Raw genomic sequence first — 25741 nt, forward strand, 5'->3', positions numbered from 1 at the left:
ACTACGAAGAGCAGAAGAGGAATACGTATATAGTGTATTTAAGGAGAACGGGTACCCAATAAACCCAGTCCGCCGATTTCTCATTGATGCTTCCAAGCTGACTCTCAAAAATTCGGTTTGTCCCTCCATTCTTTCCTGTTTGTTTTTGCGGGTTTTGAAAGCTTTCCCAATCCTCTGACTGAGTATTGGAGTTGGGAAGTTATGTTGTGGCTGTACAGAACATTGGTTAGACCAGTTTTGGAATATTGTGTGCAATTCTGGTCTCCTATCAGAAGGATACTGTGAAATTTGAAAGGGTTCTGAAGCACCAGTGGGTCCACAGAGGGGAAGAGGCCCTTCTGCTGCCCTGAGTGTGGGAAGGCCTTCAGTGATTCCTCTGCTTGCTGCCGCAACAGTTGGTCCACACCGGGGAAGGCTGTTCTCCGGCCCCAAGTGCGAGATGGCCTTCAGCAGTTCTTCCCACCTGCTGAGACACCAATGGGTCCACACTGAGGAGAGGCCGTTCTTCTGCCCCGAGTGTAGGAAGGGCTTTGCTCTTTCCTCCGACCTGCTGGCCCATTGGTGAGTCCACATGGGGGAGTAGTCGTTCAGTTGCCCTAAGTGCAGGAAGTCCTTCAGCAATTCCTCAGCCTTGCTGAGGCACCAGTCCGTCCACACCGGGGAGAAGCCGTTCTCCTGCCCCGAGTGTGGGAAGGGCTTTATCCGCTCCTCCACACTGCGGAAGCATCAGCTGGTCCACACGGGGGCGGGGGGGGGGGGGGGGGTGAAGCCATTCTGCTGACCTGAGTGCGGGAAGGCCTTCAGCAATTCCTCCACCCTGCTGAAACACCTGTGTGTCCTTCAGCAGTGGGAGGCCCTTCAGCTGGCCCGAGTGTGGGAAGAGGTTCATGTTTGCTTGCAACTTGCGGAAGCACCAGCGGGGGCACTGCTGCTCATTGAGCCAGGGACTGCACATTGCCAATGAAATGATCCAAATAAACCTCAGACCGCAAGACCATCAGAGCAGAAGTTAGGCCATTGGGCACGTCGAGTCTACTCTGCCATTCGTTAGAGACAAAATTAGTGCAGATGAGATTAGCGACAGGAAACAGGCCATTTGTCCCAACAAGTCCACACAAACCCTCCGAAGAGTAACCCATCCACACCCATTTCCCTCTAACTAATGTACCTAACTCTATGGGCAATTAAGCATGGCCAATCAACATGACCTGCACATCTTTGGTTTATGTAAGAAGACAGGATCACCCAGAGAAAACCCATGCAGACACTGGGAGATTGTGCAAACTCCTCACAGACAGCTATCCAAGGCTGGAGTCAAACCTGGGTCCCGTGCGCTGTGAGGCTGCAGTGGTAACCACTGAGCCACTACATATTGCAACCCGAAGTTGCAAGCAGGAGGTTGGGAGAATACAACCTCAGAATGTGGAGTAGTCAGCGTTTTGGGTATTAACCCTTCTTCAGGACTGAAACGTTAACTTCTCCATGAGAAACGATTTATGGGAATGATGCTGGGGGATGTAGGGTTTGAGCTCCAGGGAGAGGCTGAATAGGCTGGAGCTGTTTTACCTGGAGCATCGGAGGCAGAGGAGTGACCTAATAGAGGTTACAAAATCATGAGGGGCATGGACAGGGTAATAGACAAGGTCTTTTCTCAGGGGTGGGGGAGTCCAGAACTAGAGGGCATAGGTTTAGGGTGAGAGGCGAAATATATTAAAGGGACAACGTCTTCATGCAGGGGGTGGTACATATATGAAATGAGCTGCCAGAATATATGGGTCAGGTGCTGTCAAATGGGACTAGATTAATTTAGGATATCAGGTCAGCATGGACAAGTTGGACCGAAGGGTCTGTTTCCATGCTGTACGTGTCTTTGACTACTGGTCCTGATGTAATTTTAAAATAGGGTCCAAGTAACTTTGAATAGTTCAATCTTATTGAGCTCACTTCCTGAAAAGTTTCAAATCAATCATCTGAGCGATACTGTTTAAACATGCTAAGTTGGACAAAGTATCCCATCAAGTTCAACACAAACCCAGAGTTGAAGTCAGAACACCAAGGGGACCAAAACTGATCACAATATTCCAGGTGCAACCTCATCAACGTCCTGTATAACTACAACATAACTTGCCAACATCTATACTCAATTCCCTAATTGATGAAGGCCAGTGTGCTGAAATCTTTCTTCACTGCCTTGTGTACCGATGTTGTCAGAGATATAGGACCTACTTTAAACTGATCCACAATCCAGCTACTGGGAGCCCAGAAGCAGAGTAGTGCTGCGTGAGTGTGCTGGGCACATAACCCAGAGGTCGATGGGTAAAAACCATGTGATGCTATTGCCCAATGTCTTCGTAAGCTGCTTTCATTTACAATGGTGCTCTGTTCTGTATCTTGCCTTTGCATCTGCTTCCCAAAGCTTCTTCAGTGGAGGAGTGGCAGCTGGAGCCCAGGAGTTCAACGGCCCGCCGGAGCTTGAGGAAGGTCCAAGCTCCAAGAAGCGGGGGGTAAGGCTGGAGGCTGGATTTGCTCAAGGCTTGTATTTTTAACTCATTTAATGGTTCCTACTGTATGGGGCTATGGTTTACATTAAAACCGGAGGATCATATCAGTGTGTTTATAGTTAGCAGCGGTAGTTGGTAAAATACACTCCCTGGAGGAGCACCTTCTATGATGCTGCATTTCTTGCTTTATGCCCTTCCCCCATTTCTTATCTCCCAGCTTGGTTTTATGTTTTTTTGGTTAAATTTAATTTCATATTATTCAGACTGGGTATTGACTGTGTGCTATTAATTTGCTTCTTCGAATATTGAAAGTAAAAATTAATGGTGCAATTTCATTTCTGATGTCAGAGTTTGACATTGAATGTGCAGATGTGAATACCAGTAAGTTGTGAAAATACATCAAGAACTTGTGGTTTTTAACAAAAAGAGCAGTTCACTGATATTCATGGCATTGTCTCATTTGGGAGTGATGATTCAAATCTGACCAACAAACCGTTTCATGCAGTCACCCAATTTAGTTAAAATTTTCTTTAATTTAATTAAAGAAAAGAGCTCTGGCAGGCTAAGATTTATGCAATCTATTTATAAGATTATGTCCATTGCTTGCAATATGGTCTCATCCACATTGGGGAAACTGGACGCCAACTCGCGGAACGTTTCAGGGAACAGCTCTGGGACACTAAAACTAAACGACCGACGCCCTGTGGCTGAACGCTTTAACTCGCCCTCCCATTCCGCCAAGTACATGCAAGTCCTGGGCCGCCTCCACTGCCAAACTCTTGCTACCCGACGCTTGTAAGAAAAACACCTCACCTTCTGACTTGGGACCCTCCAACCACATGGTATCAATGTAGATTTCATCAGTTTCCTCATTTCCTCTCCCCCACCTTGTCCCAGAACCAACCTTCCAATTCGACACCAACCTCTTGACCTGTCATACCTGTCCACCTTGCTTCTCACCTATCTGCTCCACCCTCATCTCTGACCTATTACCATCAATCCCTACCTCCATCTACCTATTGCATTCCCAGCTGCCATTCATCCAGCCCCACTTCCTTCCCATTTACCTCTCAGCCCCCTTGGGCCACCCTTTATTCCTGATGAAGAGCTTATGCTCTAAACCAAGACTGTGATGAAACAACATTCTCAACAATTAGGAAATAGCTCCCAAGTCAGATTTCATTTCCTCTTCTGTTTCCCAGTTCTTTCAGAAATAAGATGTGTCTTTTTCTTCCACTAGAAAGTGATCTTCCACTTTGCGCTGTCTGAAGTGTTATGCCACATTATTACTTCAGCCACCTTTTAAGAATCCTTTCAACCTGTTTTTCTAACAATTGTGGAGGTGACCAAAAGCAAACATTACACTCCTCCTGAATGTCCCATTTCTCCTCCTATGAGCTATTTTGTCATGTTGTCTGTGTTACAAGCAGCCGAGTGCACTTGGTTTCTGAATTGAAATTTGGCCATTGAAGTGATCAGAATTACTATATATCGATGGATAGCTATGTTTGCACTAACTGTAATTATCCACCAATACGATGTCGTTTGTTCCAACAAAACTGGAAACAATGCTTTGTGATTATATTGCAGTCGGATGTAGAAAATCATCCCAGCGATCTTCACGTTATTATAGTTTACTGTGGCCATACAGCATTGCGAGGCAGTTTGATGTGACTAAAACTTGGATGGAAAGAATGTAGATTGATGAGAAGTCAAAATGGCAGTGTCTCTGGCCACAATTGATCTGTCTGGCTTGATTATATGAGTGGTGGCTGTTCAAGAGCAACTTCCACTCCATCACTTCAACCAGCAAGAGGAGATAAGTGTGAACACAACATTCCAACTGTGACATATACGCATTGCTTCGATGTTATTGATCAAAATCCTGGAACTCGCTCCTGAACCTTTATTATAGACCACATCATATTTGTGAAGTAATTTAAGAGGCAGCTCACCACCACTTTTTCAAGGACAGTTTGGGAAGACTTGCTGGCAGAGCCAATGATATGCACATGATATTGAAAACAGTCTAATCGCATGGATAGATGATTGGCTAACCAATGATACAGAAGGGATAAGGGGCATGCTCAGGATCGCAACTTATAACTAGCAACGTTCCACAGGGATCAGTGCTGGGGCACAAAATTATTTACTATATTTATATGAATTACTTGGATAAGTAAAGTGAATGTACTATTGCCAGGACTGCAGTCGAGACAGTTGATTAGAATGCAGGTGGTGAGGATGACATGAACTCTTCATCCAAGTTCAGTGAGTAATCGGGAAGGCAAAAGGGAGATTGGCCTTTCAATGGAATATAAAAGTAGGGAGGTTATAGTGAACTTCCGCCTGGAGGTTTTGATTGAAAGTGCAGTGAAGATTCAACCAGCTGACAGCGGATCTGAATCACATGTAGATCAGACCAGGTTTGGACAGCAGGAAACCAGATAAGTTTTTACAACAAACCACAACGATTTCATCATTTGACTCTTAATTCCAGATTTATATTGAATTCAGATTCCACCATCTGCCGTGGCAGGTTTTGAACCCAAGTCCCGTGAACATTACCTGGGTGAATGGTCTGGTGACAATAAAGTGGCCATCGCCTCCCCTGAACACATTGGCATATTGTGTTCAGAGGTAACAAAGGAGCAAGAGGTTTCAGCAGCTGCTAAGTTGTTGATATTACACAAGGGAACATCAGCACTCTCAGTAATGGCACAAACTGAAGTCAGTGTCCTGTATCAGAGGTAAAGGCTCGGGATCCACAAGAAATAGGAACAGCAATACGCCATTCAGCCTCTTGAGCCTGCTCCTCCATTCAGTAGGATCGTGGCTGATCTGGCATTCTCCACATCCACTTTCCTGCCCTTTTCCTGTAACTGTTCATCCCCCGACTGATCACGAATCTATCGATCCTAGTTTTAAATGTGACAAGAAGGATGTCAACAGAGTTACTGGGGTTGGGGGAGGGGCGGGGGGTGCTCAGGTCGAACTTGGGGACTAAAACAATGGCTTCACACTTCACAATATTTAACTAAGGGAATGTTTATGGTTATCCAATGCTGGAAATTGGGCAGGCATTCAGATGAAATTATTGATAAATTATGAATGACAGAGGAGTCGGGAGAGAAGTGGTGTTCAGGCACAGTTGGATATCATCAGTATAGATGCCAACACCAGCAGCTACGGTTAAATAAATAAGAACGGAAGACGCTAAAAGCAGACCCTCCCAGAGGATACAGCGATGTTGGAGAGGGTCAGTACTGTCATTAACCCTGATCAAGGCTGTCCGCAGGTCGACGAGGGAATGTTCATCCCTGTCACCGTTACAAAGGATGTCAAATATGACCTTGATAAGAACTGTTTCAGGGGTAGAAACCAGACTCGAGGGCTTTAAACACAGAATTCTGGAAAAGATGGGAATGGCTAATTCAATAATGTTACATCCAAACCAACACTTCCATTGGTGCGATAATTATAGAAGTGTTCTGGTTTTTATTTAGATGATTCTCAGCAATACTGAGTAAGAAGCAACAAAATTAACACAAGAAATATTGCAATTGCTACAATATGCCTGCTCCCAATAGGAGACCATCTGGTGTTCACTTAACTGTCCGCAAGGCGCAATATTGGAAAGGAATTATCCAGTTCATAGCTATAAGAGGGGAGACACAGACTGCTTGATACAAAGGGCGGGAGTAGGCCACTCGGCCCTACGAGCCTGCTGCAACATTCAATAAGATCATGGCTGATCTGAATACAACCTCAGCTCTACATTCCACCACATCCCCGACAATCTGTCACCCACTTGGTTCGCAAGAACCTATCTACCTCTGCCTTAAAGATTTTGAATTCACTGCCTTTTGAGGAAGACACACAACCATGAGAAAGAAAAAAAATCATCCTCATTTTTGTCTTCTACTTTTAAAATATGACCCTCTATTTTCAGATATTAAGATAGGGATACAAGCTGCATTCAAATAATACCTGTGGTACAGTTAACTATCTTAAAGTGCTTCACGTGAACAAAATGAGAATTCCTTTAAAAATCACAAGAGTGGAGCACAGATTAGGACAGGTGACCAAAGACTTGGTCAAAGGGGCAGGTTTAGGGCAATCTTTTAAACAGGTTCAATTTCCCAAACATCTGAGGACAAAGACGTAAAGAGCAAACACAAAATAGCAAAAGATGGGAAACAACAGTGTGGACATAATGTCACAGGATGAGTCATCCAGGGAACATGAGTTCAAATCCCACCACAGCAAGAGGTGAGATGTGAATAATTCAAATCATAAATGGTGAACACAAAATTAGTCTCAGTATGGTATCGATGGGACTGACGTCAATTGTCATAAAAGCCCATGTTCACCAATGTCCTTTCAGGAGGGAAACTGCCATGTTTACCTGGTCTGGCTTCCATGTGACTCCAGACACACAGCAATGTGGTTGACTCTTAAATTGCCCTATGAATTGGCATAAGCAAGACACCTTGCACTTAGGGATGGATAACAAACATCAACCTTGTGAAAGTGTCAGAACAGAAAGTGCTGGAGAAACTCAGCCAGTCTGGCAACACCGGTGGAGAGAGAGAGAAAGAAACAGAGTCAAGATCCTGGCATGCGTCCAGAACAGTTGTGAAGAAGGGTCACAACACTTGAAATGCTAACTCTGCTTCTCTCTCCACTTGTGCTTCCAGTCCTATTGAGTTTCTCCAGCAATTGGTGCATTTTTGTGTTTCAGATCTCCAGCATTGCAGTTCTTCATTACACTGACTTAGGGAAGCTTAAATCCGATAAAAGAATAAAACAGAAGGGCTGGAATTACTCAGCAAGTCTGGCAGCAGCTATGGAGATAAAAACAGTTAGTTCTTCGGGTCATTGAATGATCTTACATCGGGGACAAACTTTTGGCAAGCTGCAAGAGTAAAAGGCACTGGTGTAACTTCAACATCTGGGAGAACTCTCTCAGCCATGGAGGTCAGACTGACTCAGCATTCTGGTCCTGCTCATTACCTGTTAACTTCTCCATTTGTTGTTCTTGTTATATTTCTACATGGTTGACACATTCCTATGTTTTAAAATGATATTCCAAACTGACAGGAATTTTCCATGTAAGTAATCATACATTAGAGGGTTTGGAACGTGAATGTAACTTTTAAACAAAAAGTATTTATTCATGCATGGGGTGTGGGCATCGCTGGCAATGTTTGCATTTATACCTTAACCACCCTGTGGTTGGTTGGAAAAGTGAATGAAGGTGTCTGAGATTGTCTTGATTAGCACAGCAATCTCAAAGATGGGTGTGCTCAGGTAGAAGTACCCTCCACTCCCACAGCAAGTCTGCATTCACTTCAATTACAGATGCCATCTCACACTCCCAGGAAAAGGACAGCATGGGATTACAATCAGAATAAAGCTTCCTCTACTCTTAAATTGAAAGTGAAGCTACCTCAACACTGTCCCCAACAAACACTGTCAAGACAGAGAGAGCATTGGGTTAGATAAAGAGTAAAACTCCCTCTACACTTCCCCATTCATTCAGTCCCTGGACAATGACAGCAAAGGGTTAAATAAACAGTAGAGTTTCTTCCATTATGACTGACACTTAGTACGTTCTACACCAATCCTCAAGGATAATTCAGAACTGAGCCTATTATCTGGTACTGAATTCACACACCCAAAGGGAATGACAGCAACAGAAAATCAGGTAAAACACACACAATGTACAACAAAACTAGACCGTTATTGGGATCTAAGATATTTAAATGAGAGGAGATATGATCCCTGCAATGATCTGAATGTGAGCTGAACAACTTTCTCACTTGAACAATATTCTCTGGGAATGCAATGTCCACCTCACTGCTGTCTATTCAGTTCCTCTGCTCTCATTCAGGGCTGAGTTGCGGCTGACCACATGGTGGCGTGGGCGTCAAGAGGTTAGACAATTAAGGTCAACTTGAATTGAGGGCATCCTGTGTCATGCCAGTGAGGTCGAGGGTCGCTGATTTACTCAACTTATAATCGGGGACAAGGAGATGTCAGGCTGGGCTTGTATCAATTTGCGTTTAGAAGAAACAGATGATCTGATGAAGCTGTATAACATCTGGAGAGGACTGAATGTAAATGTAATGTCCACTCATTTCCAGCCAGAGACTAGCCTCTCATTTAAGATAGGAGAGTTTTGTTTTTCTCTCAAGTGTTCCCAAGTCTTTGAAATTCACTTCTTTAGAAAGCAGCATGTGGTGGTGGCACGGTGGGTAGCACTGCTGCCTCACGGCATCAGTAATCTGAGTTTGAACCCACCCTTTGTGAGGAGTTTGCACATTCTCCCCTTGTGTCTGCGTTGGTTTCCTCTGGTGCTCTGGCCTCCTACCACAGTCCAAAGGATGTGCAGGTGACTGTAGATTGACCATGGGAGATGCAGTGTTACAGAGATAGAGTAACGAACTGGTTTTGGGTGGGACGGTCAGTCAATGTTGACTCGATGGGCTGAATGGCCTACTTGCACGCAATTGACCTATATCAAGCAACAGTATACTCTTGCTTTATGGTTACCGGCATCAAATTACATTCGTGGTTTTGGTTATTTCATCGCTTACGTCATCATATTCAACCAACTGCAGCATCTCGAAACTTGCTTAATTACAATATCCAATATCAGCAGAGTACTTTTTCTTTTTGTCACTACCATTATCTTGAAATCTGACGTGTGACCTCTTCATTGCTGTCAAAGTTCCTTATTTGTCCCTACATTGTCATGGTTTTACTTTGTCGAATGACTTCCTGGCTTTTGCATTTAAGACCCTATATTCTGCCCTCGTCAACACTTTCCCTTCCAATTCTGTACTAAAGATTTCATGAAAAACCTCAGAGTGTGGTGAGACTGTGGAACTCACTCCGAGAGTGAATAGTTGGGGTGAAAGACATTACAACTAAGGGTAAGCAACCAAATACAAATGAATGTCACTCTCACCAGATTCACAACACAGTGAAATTAAAACATGCAATGTCCCTCAATTTCTCAACTGTTCCGAACCAGACTTGATGAAGAGCAGATCTTGCACATCAACATTATAATTTAAACAAAAACCAACAATTATAAATACGGTAACTTTTCTAGGCCAAAGTTAAGTAGATAATCTAATTAATAGCAATGAATTAAACCCTTTGATCAAGTCCCCCATCATCTCAGAAATAGAAATTTCAGCGGCAAATTAAGAAAGAATTTTTTTAAAAAACTTACCAATTCAAACAAACAGTTTCCAACAATGTATTGCCAAGCCTTTGTGCAATACTTGGACTATGAGTGTTTCACAGACACGTAACTGTAAATCCAATTTAAAAGTCACTGCTGAATGTGAATAGACACCCCAAAGTATTCAGCTATTTCTTACAGGCTGGGACTCATTCCCAGAAAGTGCCAACAATTCTTTAAATGGACAGTAGAATCTAGAGAGAACAGCTCCTGGGCTCAACAAGCAGCAACGCCCAATGGAAGCAAAGTTGGCGGCGGGACAGGGCGGGGCAAGGGCATAAAACAAAAAAGCCCACTGACTCTCCCACTGCACACACACTGTCAGAATGCACAGGGGCTCAGTCCTGGGAGTGACCCACAGCAGTTTCATCAAGAGGACCACACTTGATGAACACATCTTGCACACCAGAATTATAATTTAAACAAGAACAAACAATTATGAATACCGCAAATTTACTAGGGCAAAGTTAAACAAAATAATCCAGTTAATAGCGATGATTTAAGCCTTATGATCAAGTCCTCCACCATCCCAGAGACACAAAATTAAGGGGTAAATTAAGGAAGAGAATTTTTTAAATTATCAATTGAAGCAATCAATTCCCAACAATGGATTGCCAAGCCGTTGGGCAATCCTTCGATGATGAGTTGTTCACAGGCACATAACCGTAAATTTAATTTCAAAGTCACTGCTGAATGTGAATAGACACCCCAAAGTATTCAGCTATTTCTTACAGACTGGGGCTCGTTCCCAGACAGAGCCAGTAATTCTTTAACTGGACAGAAAACACTAGAGAGAACAGCTCCTGGTCTCAACGAGCAGCAGTGCCCACTGGAAGCAAAGTTGCGGGGGTGGGGAGCACGACGGCATAAAACAAAAAAATCCGACCGACTCTCCCGCTACAAGCACTGTCAGAATGGGCAGGGGTTCAGTCCTGGCAGTGACCCACCGCAGTTTCACCAGCAGAATCAGATTGTTGGGAGCACTGGTGTGCCCGCTGGTGCTTCTGCAAGGTGCAGAATGATGAGAACCTCCGCCTGCACTCGGGGCAGGTGAACGGCCTCTCCCCAGTGTGGCCCCGTCTGTGCCTCAGCAGGTGGGAGGAATTGCTGAAGGCCTGCCCGCACTCTGGGCAGGGGAAGGGCCTCTCCCCGGTATGGACCCGAAGGTGGGATGCCATGTTAAAGCCCTTCCCGCACTTGAGGCAGGAGAACGGGCTCTCCCCGGTGTGGACCCGCTGGTGCCTCAGCAGAGCAGAGGTATCGTTGAAGGCCTTCCCGCACTTGGAGCAGCTGAAGGGCTTCTCCAATATGTGGACCCGGCGGTGGGTCAGCAGGACGGAGGAATAGCTGAAGGCCTTCCCGCATTCGGGGCAGGAGAATGGCCTCTCGCTTGTGTGACCCGCTGGTACCTCTGCAGGACAGAGGAAATGCTGAAGGTCTTCCCGCACTCAGGGCAGCTGAAGGGTCTCTCCCTAATGTGGACCCGCTGATGGCTCAGCAGGCGGGAGGAATTGCTGAAGCCCTTTAAGCACTCAGAGCAGGAGAACACTCTCTCCCCGGTGTGACTGCGCCCATGAGTCTCCAGGTCAGATGGGAAACGGAAGCCTTTCCCACAGTCGCCACACTTCCACGGTTTCTCCACGGGACGGGATTCCTTAGGTTTCTCCATGACCGAAGCTTCACCTGCACACAAACGCGTGTACAGTACCTCTCTGCCGTGAATTCCTCTTCCCAGTCTGTATAACATTTACTGGCTCCACAACCAAAGTGCTGCAACAGTAGGGTCTCTCTTCCAGTCTCACTGATGCTGAAAACGTACTGAAACAGGAACTAAAACGCTTGGTTCCTTCTCACAGAATCATGGTCGAAAATTGTTATCGTCCCGATGGATTCAGTGACTCTCAGACATTGACGTGAAATTGAGGACAGCAAATGCTGGAGAGTCAGAGTCAAAGTGCAATGCTGGAAAATCACAACAGATCAGGCAGCATCCGAGGAGCAGTCGAGTCAATATTTCAGGCAAAGCCCTTCAGCTATTGATATTGAAACTTCCGTCTTCAGATCTTCAAATAATCTGTAAAAAGAGATTACAAAAATCATCACTGTCAGTCCAGGTTAGAAATTCCAAACAAGCAATTCTACTTTACGCAGAACATTCTTTTCTTTTTCCACAAAATTGAAAGCACCATCCCACCCCCTCTCACCCCTCTATTCTCACTCCGCTCAAACTAATTCTCCCCATGATACTGATTCAGGATCTTACAGAGACCGAAAAGTGAAAACATCAAGACAGACACCTCTGAATTTTGGATACATCCACCTGAAAGTTAGTATCTTTCACGATATGTAGGAGTGAGTAAGTCTGATTTTGGGAAGCAAAAAAAGTACCAACTCAGGATGAACCTTCAATGCAGCTTCTTGAGAAACAACCAGACACGGAATGGTTAACATCTGGGGAGGTGGAGGAAATGGGATATCAAGGCATTGGCACCGACACCAGACAGAAACTGAACATACAGGCATGGCAAACATTATGGGCAAGCCAGAGTCAGTGAGATACACAGCACAAAAACAGGTCCTTCAGTCCAACTCATCCGTGCCGACCAGATAGCCTAAATTAATCTCGTCTCATTTACCAGCACTTGGCCCATATCCCTCTGAACTCTTCCTGTTCATATATCCATCCAGACGCCTTTTAAATGCTATAATTGGACCTACATCCACTACTTCCTCCGGCAGATCATGCCTTACACTTGCCTCTCTCACGCCAAACATACTACCCTCCTGTTCTGGACTTCTCCCATCCCCGGGAAATGACTTTGTCTATTTAACCTATGCATACCTCGCATGACTCTATAAACGTCTGTAAGGTCACCCCTCAGCCTCTGGTATACCGGGGAAAACAGCTCAAGTAATGCACTGCGTGTACTTTTAGCTTCACACTCGCTGAACCTCCCTCCCGTGTAAAACATTGTTTCCCTCCCCAACACTGTCCATGGGAAAAGCCAAGAGTGCTGAGACTCTGGAGTTGGGGGAATGCCACGTAGAATTCCTACAATGTGGAAACACGCCATTCAGCCAAACAAGTCCACGCAGACCATCCAAAGTGTAACCCATGCATACAATTTCCCCTATCCCATTACACTACACTACACTACACTTACTGCACACTCTGGGCGCATTTAGTATGGTCACTTCTCCCGAAACCGCACATCGTTAGACTTTGGGAGGAAACCAGAGCAGCTGGAGGAAACCCACGCAGACACGGCAGGGAGAATGTGCAAACTCCACACAGACAGTCGCCCCAAGGCTGGAATCGAACGCTGGTGCTTGGTGCGGTAAGGCAGCAGTGCTCACCACTGATTGTGCTACTTACGTGTGCAAAAGGAGGTGGGGCCTGGGAACTTTGTTAATTGTACCACACAGTGGATTGTTGAGTCAGGTTAAATCTCACGGGATCCAGGGAGAGCTAACCAACAGGGTACAAAATTTAGAAGCGCGTTGTTGTAGATGCTGGAATCCTTCCTGAAAACAACAAATGCTGAAGATCACAGTGGGTCAGGCAGCGCTGTGCCACTCTATGACCGGATAGTGTGGATGTGAAGATGATGTTTCCACTAGGAGAAGGGTTGAGGATGCCAAGTCATTGAGGGCATTTAAGACAGAGATAGGTTCTTGATTAGTAAGGGGTCAAGGGTTATGAGGAGAAGGCAGCAGAATGGGATGGAGAAATATATCAGCCATGATCGACTGGTGAAGAAGACTCGATGGGCCAAATGGCCTCATCCTGCTCCTGTGTATTATTGTCTTAAAGCGGAGCAGTAGTCTTAAGAGGTTCTCACACACTATTTCAGAATCCTGAAGAGGAGTTGTTGGACTGGAAACCTTAACTCTGTTTTTTCTCCACATATGCTTCCAGTCCTGCTGAGTTTTTCCAGTGTTGTCAGTTTTTGTTTCAGTTTTCCAGCATCCACAGTTCTTTGTCTTATTTATCACAGTCATTTCTTGCCTTTCCCAAGTGTCTGGAACTTCATCTCCCTGATCTACAAACTGTTCACTTACCCTAGAAATGACCGCTATCTCCTTATCAGAGTAGACCCCTTTGTTGCAAAATGATTGTTCAATTCTGTGACCAAAATAATTGCATTCGTAATTACTTACACCAGGGACTCTCAATATCTCAGGCAAGAACACAGCCAGATTTTTTCAGACAGTACATTTATGTGATTTGATACGAATCCCTATTCCCTACTTTACCAGCGTGCTGCTGGGAATGGAGGGTTTGAGTTAAGAAGAAGCTGGGACATTTTTCCAACGAAGCCTAGCAAGTTGACAGATAACTTTATAGAGATTTTTAAAATCAGGAGGGGGAAAAAATAAGGTGTCATTTCCTGGAGGCTCAGAATATTTTATTGCTCCAGAAGGTGTAAAAGGGGGTCAAAGATTCAGCAGAAATCGAGTAGAGCTGAGAACAGACAACATTTTACTCTGTGGGAACAGGGGGACCAGAGGACAGAGAAATCAGGACCTGAAATCGAGCTGACACCAGACTACCATGTTATCAGTGCTTTGACAATGGCACTTCTGTGCGGGGCAGGTTGAATTATGAATTGAATAGTAACTTCCTCAAGGAGACTGTGCAGGAAGGGCCGGGCCTGTCTCTGTGGCGCAACTGGTCAGCGCGTTCGGCTGTTAACCGGAAGGTTGGTGGTTGGAGACCACCCCGAGACGGCGCGTTTGTTGTTCACGCGCAAACCGCTTTCTTGGCTGCAAAGATGCCCGTTTTTAATGGTGTCTGGAAAATGTTTCCCAAACGGAAATCTTTTCCACTGAGGAAGCACAAAGGGGTTTCTGAATTGATAGATTTTCTAACGTAAAGGACTGCGGATGCTTACAGTCCGAGACAGAAAGCGAAACTGCTGGAGCAACTCAGTACCTGGATGAGGAAAAAAAAGTTCTGAAATGTTGTCTCTGATTCTCTTTCTACAGATGCTGCCTGACCTGCTGAGTTGCTCCTGCAATTTCTGGTTTTGTTTTTAACTGAACGCCCATTTCATCTTTCGGGATGAAACACCCAGAATCGCCATTTGCAGATATTTAACCCTTTCGAAACCTGTGAAGTGATTGGATTCAAACAAACTCTGCAATGATTCACTCTTTCTCAGCTCCACAGGCAGAGAGACCTGGGAAATGAAGCTGTCAGTGTGGTTCTGTATTGGTGGGCCGAGTGGTGAATGCGATGGATATGAAATCCATTGCGGTTTCCCCACGCAGGTGTGAACCCTGCCGACTACAGTTGAGAACAGTCGTCAAAAAGAAAGGGAGATTGCTCCACGGTTTTTTTAAAGATGCAAATCAGTGGAGGGGATGAAATATTTCAATCACATTGGGACTGGTCGGGAATCTGCAACCCACTGCCTGTCAGGGTGGGACAAGCAGATACCCACAGAGCTGCTTTTGAGGATATGAGCCAAGTGTTTGGAAATGAGACGAGAACAGTGAGGGGCGTGAAGTCGTGGTCGAAATGAGGCAGGCACCTGAGGACAAAGGTGTTTTATTTGCCAGTGAAAGATACTGCTTCACAAATTTGGTACAATGGAAGGGAAGCAGTGACGGTGATTATCTTTGGCTGTTCACCTTGTGAATGTTCCCATTGCTGCCCATGTCCGTATAACGTCAGAACTCTGCAGCATGGCGGCGTCAGGTCCGCAATGGATGACGCATCTGACTCCACCTACCTCTTTGAAATGCAGCTCACAGCTTCTTCACACACCCCAATTAATCTTTCTCATTGTCCTGAAGCCGGCATACGGTTTGAATTCCCGATCTGCGGGAATGAGAATCTTTTCACTGTCTCGCGTCAGTAAGTGTCCCTGAGAACATCAGAGTCACGTCACAGCGCTGTCAGAGGACGGGAAGCTGAAAGAGCCCCACACGCTGCTCACGGGCACATTTCACTTTCTCCAACTCACCGCCCCAACCACTGCGGCTTCTGGGAGTGGAAAGGGAACAAACACCAAAACCCAGTCTCAGCTTTGTAAATCTTCAGGAAATAAGAAAACTAATTGTCCCTTCCAATCTTCCATCGTGGCCTGACAGCGTTGATTTTAAATGGCTGTCCAGTTAGTTCCCATTCGTTTTGGCTGAAAAAAATCTTCCTTATCTCATCCCAGCATTTCTTGCCACAGAGAACTGTGCGGCAGAGTTCATGTATAAATTTCCTTGTATGGTATTTTGTAAATAACATTCGTTCGCGGTTTGTTTGTATTGAAGGTTCACTATCTGTTGTTTAATGCTGAGAGAGTTGAGTTGTCTGGACATCATTTCACAGATGTCTTTAATGTAAAGTAATGTGGCTAGGGTTTCTGCAGACGTTGTGTCTGCTAGTGTCAGTTTGTTGATGTGAAATCGTCACACTGGGTTTATTGGGTAGGCAAAAGTGAGGACTGCAGATGCTGGAAACCAAAGGTTTGATCAGAGTGGTGCTGGAAAAGCACAGCAGGTCAGACAGCTTCCGAGGAGCAGGAAAATCGACGTTTCGGGCAAAAGCCCTTCCTCAGGAATAGAGGCAGGACGCTTCCAGGGATGACGAGATAAATTGGGGGGGGGGGGGGGGGAGGGGGGGGTGGGGGCTGGGCCGAAGGTAGCAAAGAGTACAATAAGTGAATGGGGGTGGGGATGGAGGTGACAGGTCAGAGAGGAGGGTGGAGCGGACAGTTGAGAAGGGAGATTGGCAGGGAGGACAGATCATGAGGACAGCGCTGAGCTGGAAGGTTGGAACTGAGGTAAGGTGGGGGGAGGGGAAATGAGAGAACTGGTGAAGTCCACATTGATGTCCTGGGGTTGAATTTATCCGAGGTGAAAAATGGGGCGTTCTTCCTTCAGGCATCGGGTGGGGAGTGAGCGGCGATGGAGGAGGCCCAGGACCAGCATGTCCTCGGCAGAGTGGGAGAGGGAGTTGAGAGGGTGATGGGGTTGATTGGTGCGGGTGTCCTGGAGATTAGATTAGATTACATTACATTAGATTACATTACAGTGTGGAAACAGGCCCTTCGGCCCAACAAGTCCACACCGACCCGCCGAAGCGAAACCCACCCATACCCCTACATTTACCCCTTACCTAACACTACGGGCAATTTAGCATGGCCAATTCACCTGACCCTGCACATCTTTTGGACTGTGGGAGGAAACCGGAGCACCCGGAGGAAACCCACGCAGACACGGGGAGAACGTGCAAACTCCACACAGTCAGTCGCCTGAGGCGAGATGTTCCCTCAAGCGCTGTGACTTGACTCTGCGAGGAGTCTCCAGTCTCCCCAATGTAGAGGAGACCGCATCGGGAGCAATGGATACAAGCAATGACATTGGTGGAAGCCTTCTCACAATCGTGGCCCAGGTTCGATTTCCGGGCAGGGAAGCAATTTACATTAGAGCTGTGAGGGAGCACTGCTGTCTCCCTGGTGGTCTAGTGGTTAGGATTCGGCGCTTTCACCGCTGCGGCCCGGGTTCGATTCTCGGTCAGGGAAGTATTTCTCAGTGGATCTTTTGTCTACCCATTCTCCTTAAATGCGCTGTACAGTTCCTTGTTGGTCTTCGTCGTTACTGGCTACTGCAGTGTGTATTGCCTCGTTGAAATAGTGTCCTGATTCACGCTTGTTTGTATGTGTAGGGATCATTGCTTCTGTAGCTAAGTACTTGGTTCGTGTGTGTTGTTTTCCTGTAGACGCTGTTTTGAATTTACCATTGACTGTTCGCTCTACTGTGACATCTCGAAATGGCACTTTGTTGTTGTTCTCCTCTTTTGTGAATTTTATGCCAGTAAGGATATTGTTGATGGTGTTGTAGGTTTCCTCTAATTTACTTCATTTTTTGATGACAAAAGTGTCATCACTGTGGCGGACAACAAAGTTTGGGTTGGATCGTTGGAAGGGCTGTTGGTTTGAGACTCTGCATTATTGCTTCTGCTAGGAATCCTGATACTGGTGGTTTCATGGGTGTTTCGTTGATTTGTTTGAGGCTTGTTACTGAATATGAAGTGGGTGGTTAAGGCACAGTTCCACGAGGTGGATAGTGCTATCTTTGCTGATGAAGTTGGTGCTGTATTTGTGTCTTTGGTTCTTCGAGTAGTGTCTTCAGTTTTCTTTGGCCACGTTGATGTTAATGGATGTGAACAGGGCTGTTATGTCAAAGGACATCATTATTCCATCCTCTTCTAACTTAGTGTCTTTGGTGTTCAGGAATTCTTGGATGGAATAAATGGAGTGGCGTGAATCTTCGACTTGGTGTTTTAGTCTTCAGTGGAGGCCTTTGACTAGTCTGTATATTGGTGTTCCAAGTAGTGAGACTATGGCCTGAGGGGGGCTCCTGGTTTGAAGAGGAGGTGAACAACAACAAAGTGCCATTCTTAGATGTCACAGTAGAGCGAACAGTCAATAGGGAACTTCACACTAGCGTCTACAGAAAAACAACACACGCAAACCAAGTGCTTAACCACCGAAGCAATCATCCCAACACCCACAAACGAAGCTGCATCAGGACATTATTTCAATGAGCCACTACACACTGCATATAGAGGATTATAAAACCATGAGGGATGCGGATGAGGTGAACAACAGGTGTCCTTTCCCTCAGCTGGGGGTTTCAGGATCAGGGAGCAAATATTTTGAGGTGAGTAGAGAAAGATTTTATAAAGACAGAACAAGGATCGTTTTTAAGAGAGTGGTCTGAGTGCAGAATGAACGTCCAGAAGAAGTCATAGAGTCACAGAGATGTACAGCACAGAAACAGACTGTTTGGTCCAACTTGTCCATGCCGACCAACTATCCCAACCCAATCTCGTCCCACCTGACAGCACACGGCCCCATATCCCTCCAAACCCTTCCTATTCATATACCTAACCAAATGCCTTTTAAATGTTGCAATCGTACTAGACTTCACCACTTCCTCTGGCAGTTCATTCAATAAACGTACAATCCTCTGCGTGAAAACGTTGCCCCTTAGATCTCTTTTGTATCTTTCCCCTCTTATGCTAAACCCATGCCCTCTCGTTCTGGACTCCCCCACCCCTGGGAAAAGACTTTGTCTATTTATCCTATCCATACCCCTCATGATTTTATACACGTACAGTTACAACGTTTAAAAGACATTTGGATAAGTACATGAATATGAAAGGTTCGAAGGTTTATGGGCCAAACACTGGTAGGTGGGACGAGTTTAGTTTGAGAACATACTCAGCATGGACGAGTTGGATGAAGGGTCTGTTCAGTGCTGTCATACTCTGTGACCGACCAGTACTGGTCTTAAAACCATTTTCTTACCTCCACCCCATAACCATCCACTTCTTTGTTGTTCAAAACTCAGATGAATTTAGCCTTGAATATGTTTAATGACCCCACTTCTGAACTGAATTCCTCTTCGTAATATACCACTTTCCTCGCTCATTGCCTGCTGCATCTGCCCGACAACTGGCATTGACTGGTGTGGGGGACTCTGAGACCCCTTTGTACATCAATACATCATTCCTGATGAAGGGCTTGTGTCCGAAACGTTCACTGTCCTGCTCCTCAGATGCTACCTGACCTGTTCTGCTTTTCCAGTGCCACATTTTTCGACTTTCACCTCTAGTCCTCACTTTCTCCACATTCCAATATATCACCATTTAAACAATGCACTGCTTTTTTTTAAAACAGCCAAGACGATAACTTCACATTGCGGCACTGCACTTGCCATGTGTTTGCCAATTGAGACACAGACCTGGACCAACTTCGGGAAGAGACAAAACACTGAGTTCTGAACAAAAACCGTAACACACTCAAAACGTCGGCTCTGTTTACCTTCCCACAGATGCAGCTCGACCCGTTGGCTTTCTGCAGTATTCGCTGTGTTTGAACTGAAAGAAGACAATGGTAATTCTGGGCGGGGCAGGTTGAATTATGAATTGAATAGTAGTTTCCTCAACGAGACTGTGCTCGCGATGCTCGGACCTGTCTATGTGGCGCAATTGGTCAGCGCGTTCGGCTCGTAAACGGACGGTTCATGGTTCGAGACCACCCAGGGACGGCGTGTTTGTTGTTCACGCTCCAACCGCTTTCTTGACTGCAAAGTTGCGCGTTTTAATGGTGTCAGGAAAATGTTTCCCAAACGGAAATCTTTTCCACTGAGGAAGCACAAAGGTGTTTCTGAATTGATTGAATTTCTAACGTAAAGGAATGCGGATGCTGACAGTCCGAGACAGAAAGCGAAACTGCTGGAGCAACTCAGTAGGTTTGGCTGTACCTGGATGAGGAAAAAAAAGTTCTGAAATGTTGTCTCTGATTCTCTTTCTACAGATGCTGCTTGACCTGCTGAGTTGCTCCTGCAATTTCTGTATTTCTTTTTAACTGAACATCCATTTCATCTTTCAGACTCGCCATGTGCAGATATTTAACCCTTTCGAAACCTGTGAAATGATTGGATTCAAACAAACTCTGCAATGATTCACTCTTTCTCAGCTCCACAGGCAGAGAGACCTGGGAAATGAAGCTGTCAGTGTGGTTCTGTATTGGTGGGCCGAGTGGTGAATGCGATGGACTTGAAATCCATTGCGGTTTCCCCACGCAGGTGTGAACCCTGCCGACTACAGTTGAGAACTGTCTTCAAAAGGAAAGGGAAATTGCTCCACGGCATTTTTAAAGATGCAAACCAGTGGAGGGGTTGAAATATTTCAATCACATTGGGACTTGTCGGGAATCTGCAACCCACTGCCTGTCAGGGTGGAACAAGAGATACCCGCAGAGCTGCTTTTGAGGATATGAGCCAAGTGTTTGGAAATGAGACTAGAACAGTGAGGGGCGTGAAGTCGTGGTCGAAATGAAGCAGGCACCTGAGGACAAAGGTGTTTTATTTGCCAGTGAAAGATACTGCTTCACAAAGTTGAGTCGATGGAAGGGAAGCAGTGACGGTGATTATCTTTGGCTGTTTACCTCTACCTCAAAAATTCGGCAGAATTTTAAAGTCACAATGAAAAGAAGTAAAAGTGACATTCGGAAGAACGTTTTCCTACAGGGAGTGGTTAGGGTCAGTAAGTCCCTGTCTGTCATTGACAAAGAGGAAGATTCAATGGACACAAAAGGGAATTCGGTGGTCACGTTCAGATGTGCAGATTTACGCTGAGAAGGCGAGAGAATGAAACGAATAGAGACACACGTTTACTTAAGTGTAGAACCAGCAGAGCGAAGGTGGGCCGCATGGCCTCCGTCTGCGCTGTGACACATGTTGTGATTCAGTGTGAAATCACAGTTCGACCAACAGAATGTAGGAATTTAGAAATAAGTTTATATTTACACAGCCTCCATACGTCCGCGAAACAGCATATTACACGACAGCAGTGGAGGTCTTTGACATAAGGCTCGAACGTGCCTGCCGCGTGCCAGACGAAAACCTGAAGTATTCTGTGGAAGGGCCGCAGGGCGTGGCAGCAGAGTGGCGCAGCGGGAGCGTGCTGGGCCCATAACCGATGGATCGAAACCGTCGTCTGCTTGTTGTCCAATGTCACCTCGAGCTGCTTTCCTTAAGATCGGTGCTCTCTTCTGCAAGCTGCCTGCCTTTGCGTCTACTTACCGAGTGTCCAAATGTAGCATATCGATGCACTCGCCAAATCCACTCAACTCATGTGGCAAGATTTTATAGGTCTCAGTGGTAGTCTGTACTTCGTCTGTTTCCTCTGAACTGAATCGCAAACCCAGTTCTCTGCGATGCCAATCAGCTGGTAAAGTTGAAACACATGCCTTGCGGTTTTGTCCATTCCTTGCAGTAATTCGCCACCCTGGTTCAGACGAGAATGACAAGCATGTTAGAAACCGCATCACGACTCAGACATAGTCCCCTACAATTAGGACGTATACCACCGATTGTGAATAACCTCAGAGAGAGAGACAAGTGACAGACAGTCGCCGTGGACTCGATGGGCTTCTGTCTGCGCGAGAATGATGCTACGTGTTTATGCCGTCCCACTGCCTGTCTCTGGGACAGAGGCTGAGGGAGCAAAACTGGTTCAGTTTTAACCGTCCCTTCCGTGTTGGACTGCCTGCAGTCCCTCAGCTCAGGGCCATGGGGATGACTCTCAGTGAGTGAAGGTTTCACTCGGATTCTCTTCATCTGGGACACTTGGGGCTCAGATGTTAACTGCTGCGCGGTCGCAGCAAAGAAAGTGATGCCCACTTTGCAACAGACTTTCCGTAAGATCGCTGCGTGAAGACGATTTCTGAACACCAAGAAGGCTGCACAGCAATGTGAATTTACCTGGGCGAAGAGTTCTCGGTGTCCATTTCTTTTTGTCCTGCCAGTAAAGCATCTTTCTATCTCTCCGATAATAGACCCTTGGAGAAAGTTCACAATCAAAGTTGTTCATGTTCCCCGCATTAATGTAACTGACACCTCTCACCCCAAGGGTTTCAGAGAGAGAGAGAGAGTGAGAGAACAGAAGAGCGAATGGAATCTCCCCGCCCCCCGCCCTACACCCCGTCCCATCCCCCAGAACAACGTGGAAGTAGAAATAAAATGGTTTCATTATCCACCAGTGGAGATAGTCCAGTTCCGGGGGATCAGACAAAGTGGGCATTCTGACCCGGGGGCAGAATGACAAGCAGATGTTCTGGAAACGCTTTGCTGATTGCAATTCTTGCAGCAATGTGGAATGTACTTCACACTGAGCAAGTTTCAGCTGGCTCAGAGTCACCGATGTACATTGCTGTGTTTGCCGCCAGCTCAGAGAGAGAACAATAGGTTCCACTCTTCCTTCACTCGCAACACCCCACACCCACCTCCCATAGTGCCAAGGCACTTTCCCCTGCAACCGCCGAATGTGTAACACCTGCCCATTTACCTGCTCCCTCCTGAATATCCAAGGGCTCAAACATACCTGCCAGGTGAAGCAGCACTTTTGCCACAACCTAGTCCACTGCATTCGCTGCTCACAGTGTCGTTTCCCCAATGTAGCATGAAGCATAAACTAGGTGACTGCTTCGCAGAACATCCCGGTTCTGCCCGCAGAAATAAAGGCCCTGACCTTGCGGTTGCCTGCCACTTTAACACATCACCCTGTTCCCTGGCCAACATCTCTGTCTCAGGCTTGCAGCAGTGTTCTTGCTCCAGATGAAAGAACACCTCATTTTCCACTTGGAGACCATACAGCCCTCCGGTCTTCAATATCGAGTTCCATAACTTTAGGGCCTGAACTCCCCCATGTCCTTGACCCCTACCACACAAACGACTCCTTGTTATCACCTCGTCTGCTATGACACACTACGTATTGTTAGCCGCTAACAGTCTCCATTAACAGTCATTCGCCCTCTCACGCGGATCGTTATTCACTCCTACGTCCTTCCTATTGTTCTCTCTCTGAGCTGGCGGCAAACACAGCAATGTACATCGGAGACACTGAGCCAGCTGAAACTTGCTCAGTGTGAAGTACATACCACGTTGCTCCAAGAATTGCAAGCAGCAAAGCGTTTCCAGAACATGTGCTTGTCATTCTGTCCCCGGGGCGCTGATATTTGTCTCATCCCCAGGAACTGGACTACCTCCACTAGTGGATAATTAAACCATTTTATTTCTACTTGTACGTTGTTCTGGGGGTGGGACGAGGTGTAGGGTCGGGGGCGGGTAGAGTCCATTCGCTCTTCTGCTCTCTCTCTCTCTCTCTCTCTCTCTGAAACCCTTGGGGTCTGAGCTGTCAGTTACATTAATGCGGGGAACATGAACAACTTTGATTGTGAACTTTCTCCAAGGGTCTGTTATCGTGGAGATAGAAAGATGCTGTTTTGGCAGGACAGAAAGAAATGGACACCGAGGACTCTTCGCCCAGGTAAATTTACATTGTTGTGCAGCCTTCTTGGTGTTCAGAAATCGTCTTCACGCAGCAATCTTACGGAAAGTTTATTGCAAAGTGGGCATCGCTTTCTTTGCTGCGACAGCACAGCAGTTAACATCTGAGCCCCAAGTGTCCCAGATGAAGAGAATCCGAGTGAAACCTTCACTCACTGAGAGTCATCCCCATGGCCCTGAGCTGAGGGACTGCAGGCAGTCCAACACGGAAGGGACGGTTAAAAATGAACCAGTTTTGCTCCCTCAGCCTCTCTGTCCCAGAGACAGGCAGTGGGACGGCATAAACACGTAGCATCATTCTCGCGCAGACAGAAGCCGTTCAGCCCATCGAGTCCACGGCGATTCTCTGTCACTTGCCTCTCTCTGAAGTTATTCACAATTGGTGATCTGTCCTAATCGTGGGGGAATGTGTCTGAGTCGTAATGCGGTTTCTGACATGCCGACCGTTTTATCATTCACGTCCGAACCGGCATGGCGAATTACTGCAGGGAATGGACAAAAACGTAAGGCATGTGTTTCAACTTTATCAGCTCATTGACATCTCAGAAAAGTGGTTTCACAATTCACATCAGAGGAACTCGACGGAGAATAGGAGAAGACCACTCAGACCTCCAGAAGCGAGTCACTTCGCCTGCGTGAATTTGGGGAGTCGGTCAGTACGATACATGTCACTCAGACACTCGAAGTTTTGGGGAGTAGATGCAAAGGAAAGATATAGAACAGAGACTCACGACAAAGGAAGGCTGCTCAAGGAGAGTTTGAGCAATAGCAATAGAGGATGTTCTCGAGCTATGGGCCTCTGGGTTGTGGGGCCCGCACGCTTTCGTTGCGTCACTCTGTGTTTCGTATGCCGTGCGTTTTCTCAGAACCCTTCAGCTTTTCGACAGTCATCTGGCATGCACGTTCCAGACTCATCAAAGATCTCCACTGCTGTTATGTAATACACTGCTGCGCAGAGGTGTGGAGGCTGTGTTAATATGAACATTCTGTTCGTCGAACATGACCACCGAATTCAATTTTGTGTCCATTGAATCTGCCACTTTATCACTGTCAGACAGGGATTTACTGACCCTAACCATTCCTTGTACGAAAACGTTCTTCCGAATGTTACTTTTACTTCTTTTCCTCATGAATTTAAAACGCTGCCGAATCGTTCTCGATCCTTTCAGGCGTGGAAACACTTTCACGACATTGTTTCCAATCTCTAGTCCCCTTATGACTTGGAAAACTTGCCACGCCGGATTTCAAACTTCTGTTCTCCGAGGAGAGCTGTCCCAATTTTCCAAACTACCTTCATCGCTGACCTTCCTCAAACACGGGACCACTCACGTCAACCTGTTCAACGCTATCTCCAATCATTTCACTTCCCCGCTACCTGCCCCATTCGTACTCCAGGGAGCCCAGCCTCGTTTAACGAAGGTGCCTTTTGAGAAGTCTAATCGGGCATTTTTGCACAAGTCAAGAAAGCCGGGATCTCTCGCAAGTCTGCCCGTTAGAAGACCCAATGCGAGAATCATACCCCGAGACCAACGAGCCACTGGCTCCAGCACCTCCTGAACCAGCTGAGACTTGCTCAGTGTGAAATACATTCGCCATTGTTCTCAGAATTGCAAGCAGCAAAAGAGTTTCCAGAACAGTGCTTCTCATTCTGTCTCCCTGCTCAGTTTGTTCATTTTCAAATTAACAAAACCAGCAGGTCTAGTCCATCTGTGGAGAGAAAGGAGAGATGATGTTTTGAGCCCAACGATCCGTCTTCGGAACTGATGGAATGAGTGGGCGGGTAAAGACAGTGGAAGAAGGTGGACAGGTTCTAAAATGATTGAACTCGGCGTTGGGTCCTGAAGGTAGCACGGTCTCTCAGGAGAAAATGAGGTTCCGCTCTTCCAGCTTGCGCTGTGCCTTGTGGGAGCACTGCAGCAAATCAGAGACTGAAATGGTGTCATGGGAACACAGTGGGAAGTTGAAGTGACAGGAAACTGGAAGCTAACGGTCTATGGGAGAAAGGACACAGAACGGGGGATGTGCTACAAAAGTGTACAGAAAAGCCACATCCCCAGACCAGACCCTGAACTACAACCATCAAAACACAGACAAGAGAAGCTGCATTAGGACGCTGTTC

The 25741-nt window shown here is 46.3% G+C and overlaps 1 protein-coding gene and 1 non-coding gene across 2 annotated transcripts in view; one reads left to right on the forward strand and one right to left on the reverse strand.

Annotated features, from left to right (window-relative positions):
- Positions 1 to 10685: 10685 nt before the first annotated feature.
- LOC148143992 (uncharacterized) overlaps positions 10686 to 25741 on the reverse strand; it is a 59966-nt gene continuing 44910 nt past the window's right edge. The window contains exon 3 of the mRNA XM_087975290.1: positions 10686 to 11001. Within this exon, the coding sequence (XP_087831416.1) occupies positions 10686 to 11001 (316 nt within the window). The remainder of the gene's footprint in view (positions 11002 to 25741) is intronic.
- Positions 17214 to 17285, forward strand: trnae-uuc (transfer RNA glutamic acid (anticodon UUC)). The gene has a single exon. It is a non-coding gene; the product is annotated as a tRNA-Glu (tRNA).

Source organism: Chiloscyllium plagiosum, unplaced genomic scaffold (genome assembly GCF_037043375.1).
Source record: "Chiloscyllium plagiosum isolate Xiang-an unplaced genomic scaffold, Cpla_swu_hap1 HiC_scaffold_27, whole genome shotgun sequence".
Classification (NCBI taxonomy): domain Eukaryota; kingdom Metazoa; phylum Chordata; class Chondrichthyes; order Orectolobiformes; family Hemiscylliidae; genus Chiloscyllium; species Chiloscyllium plagiosum.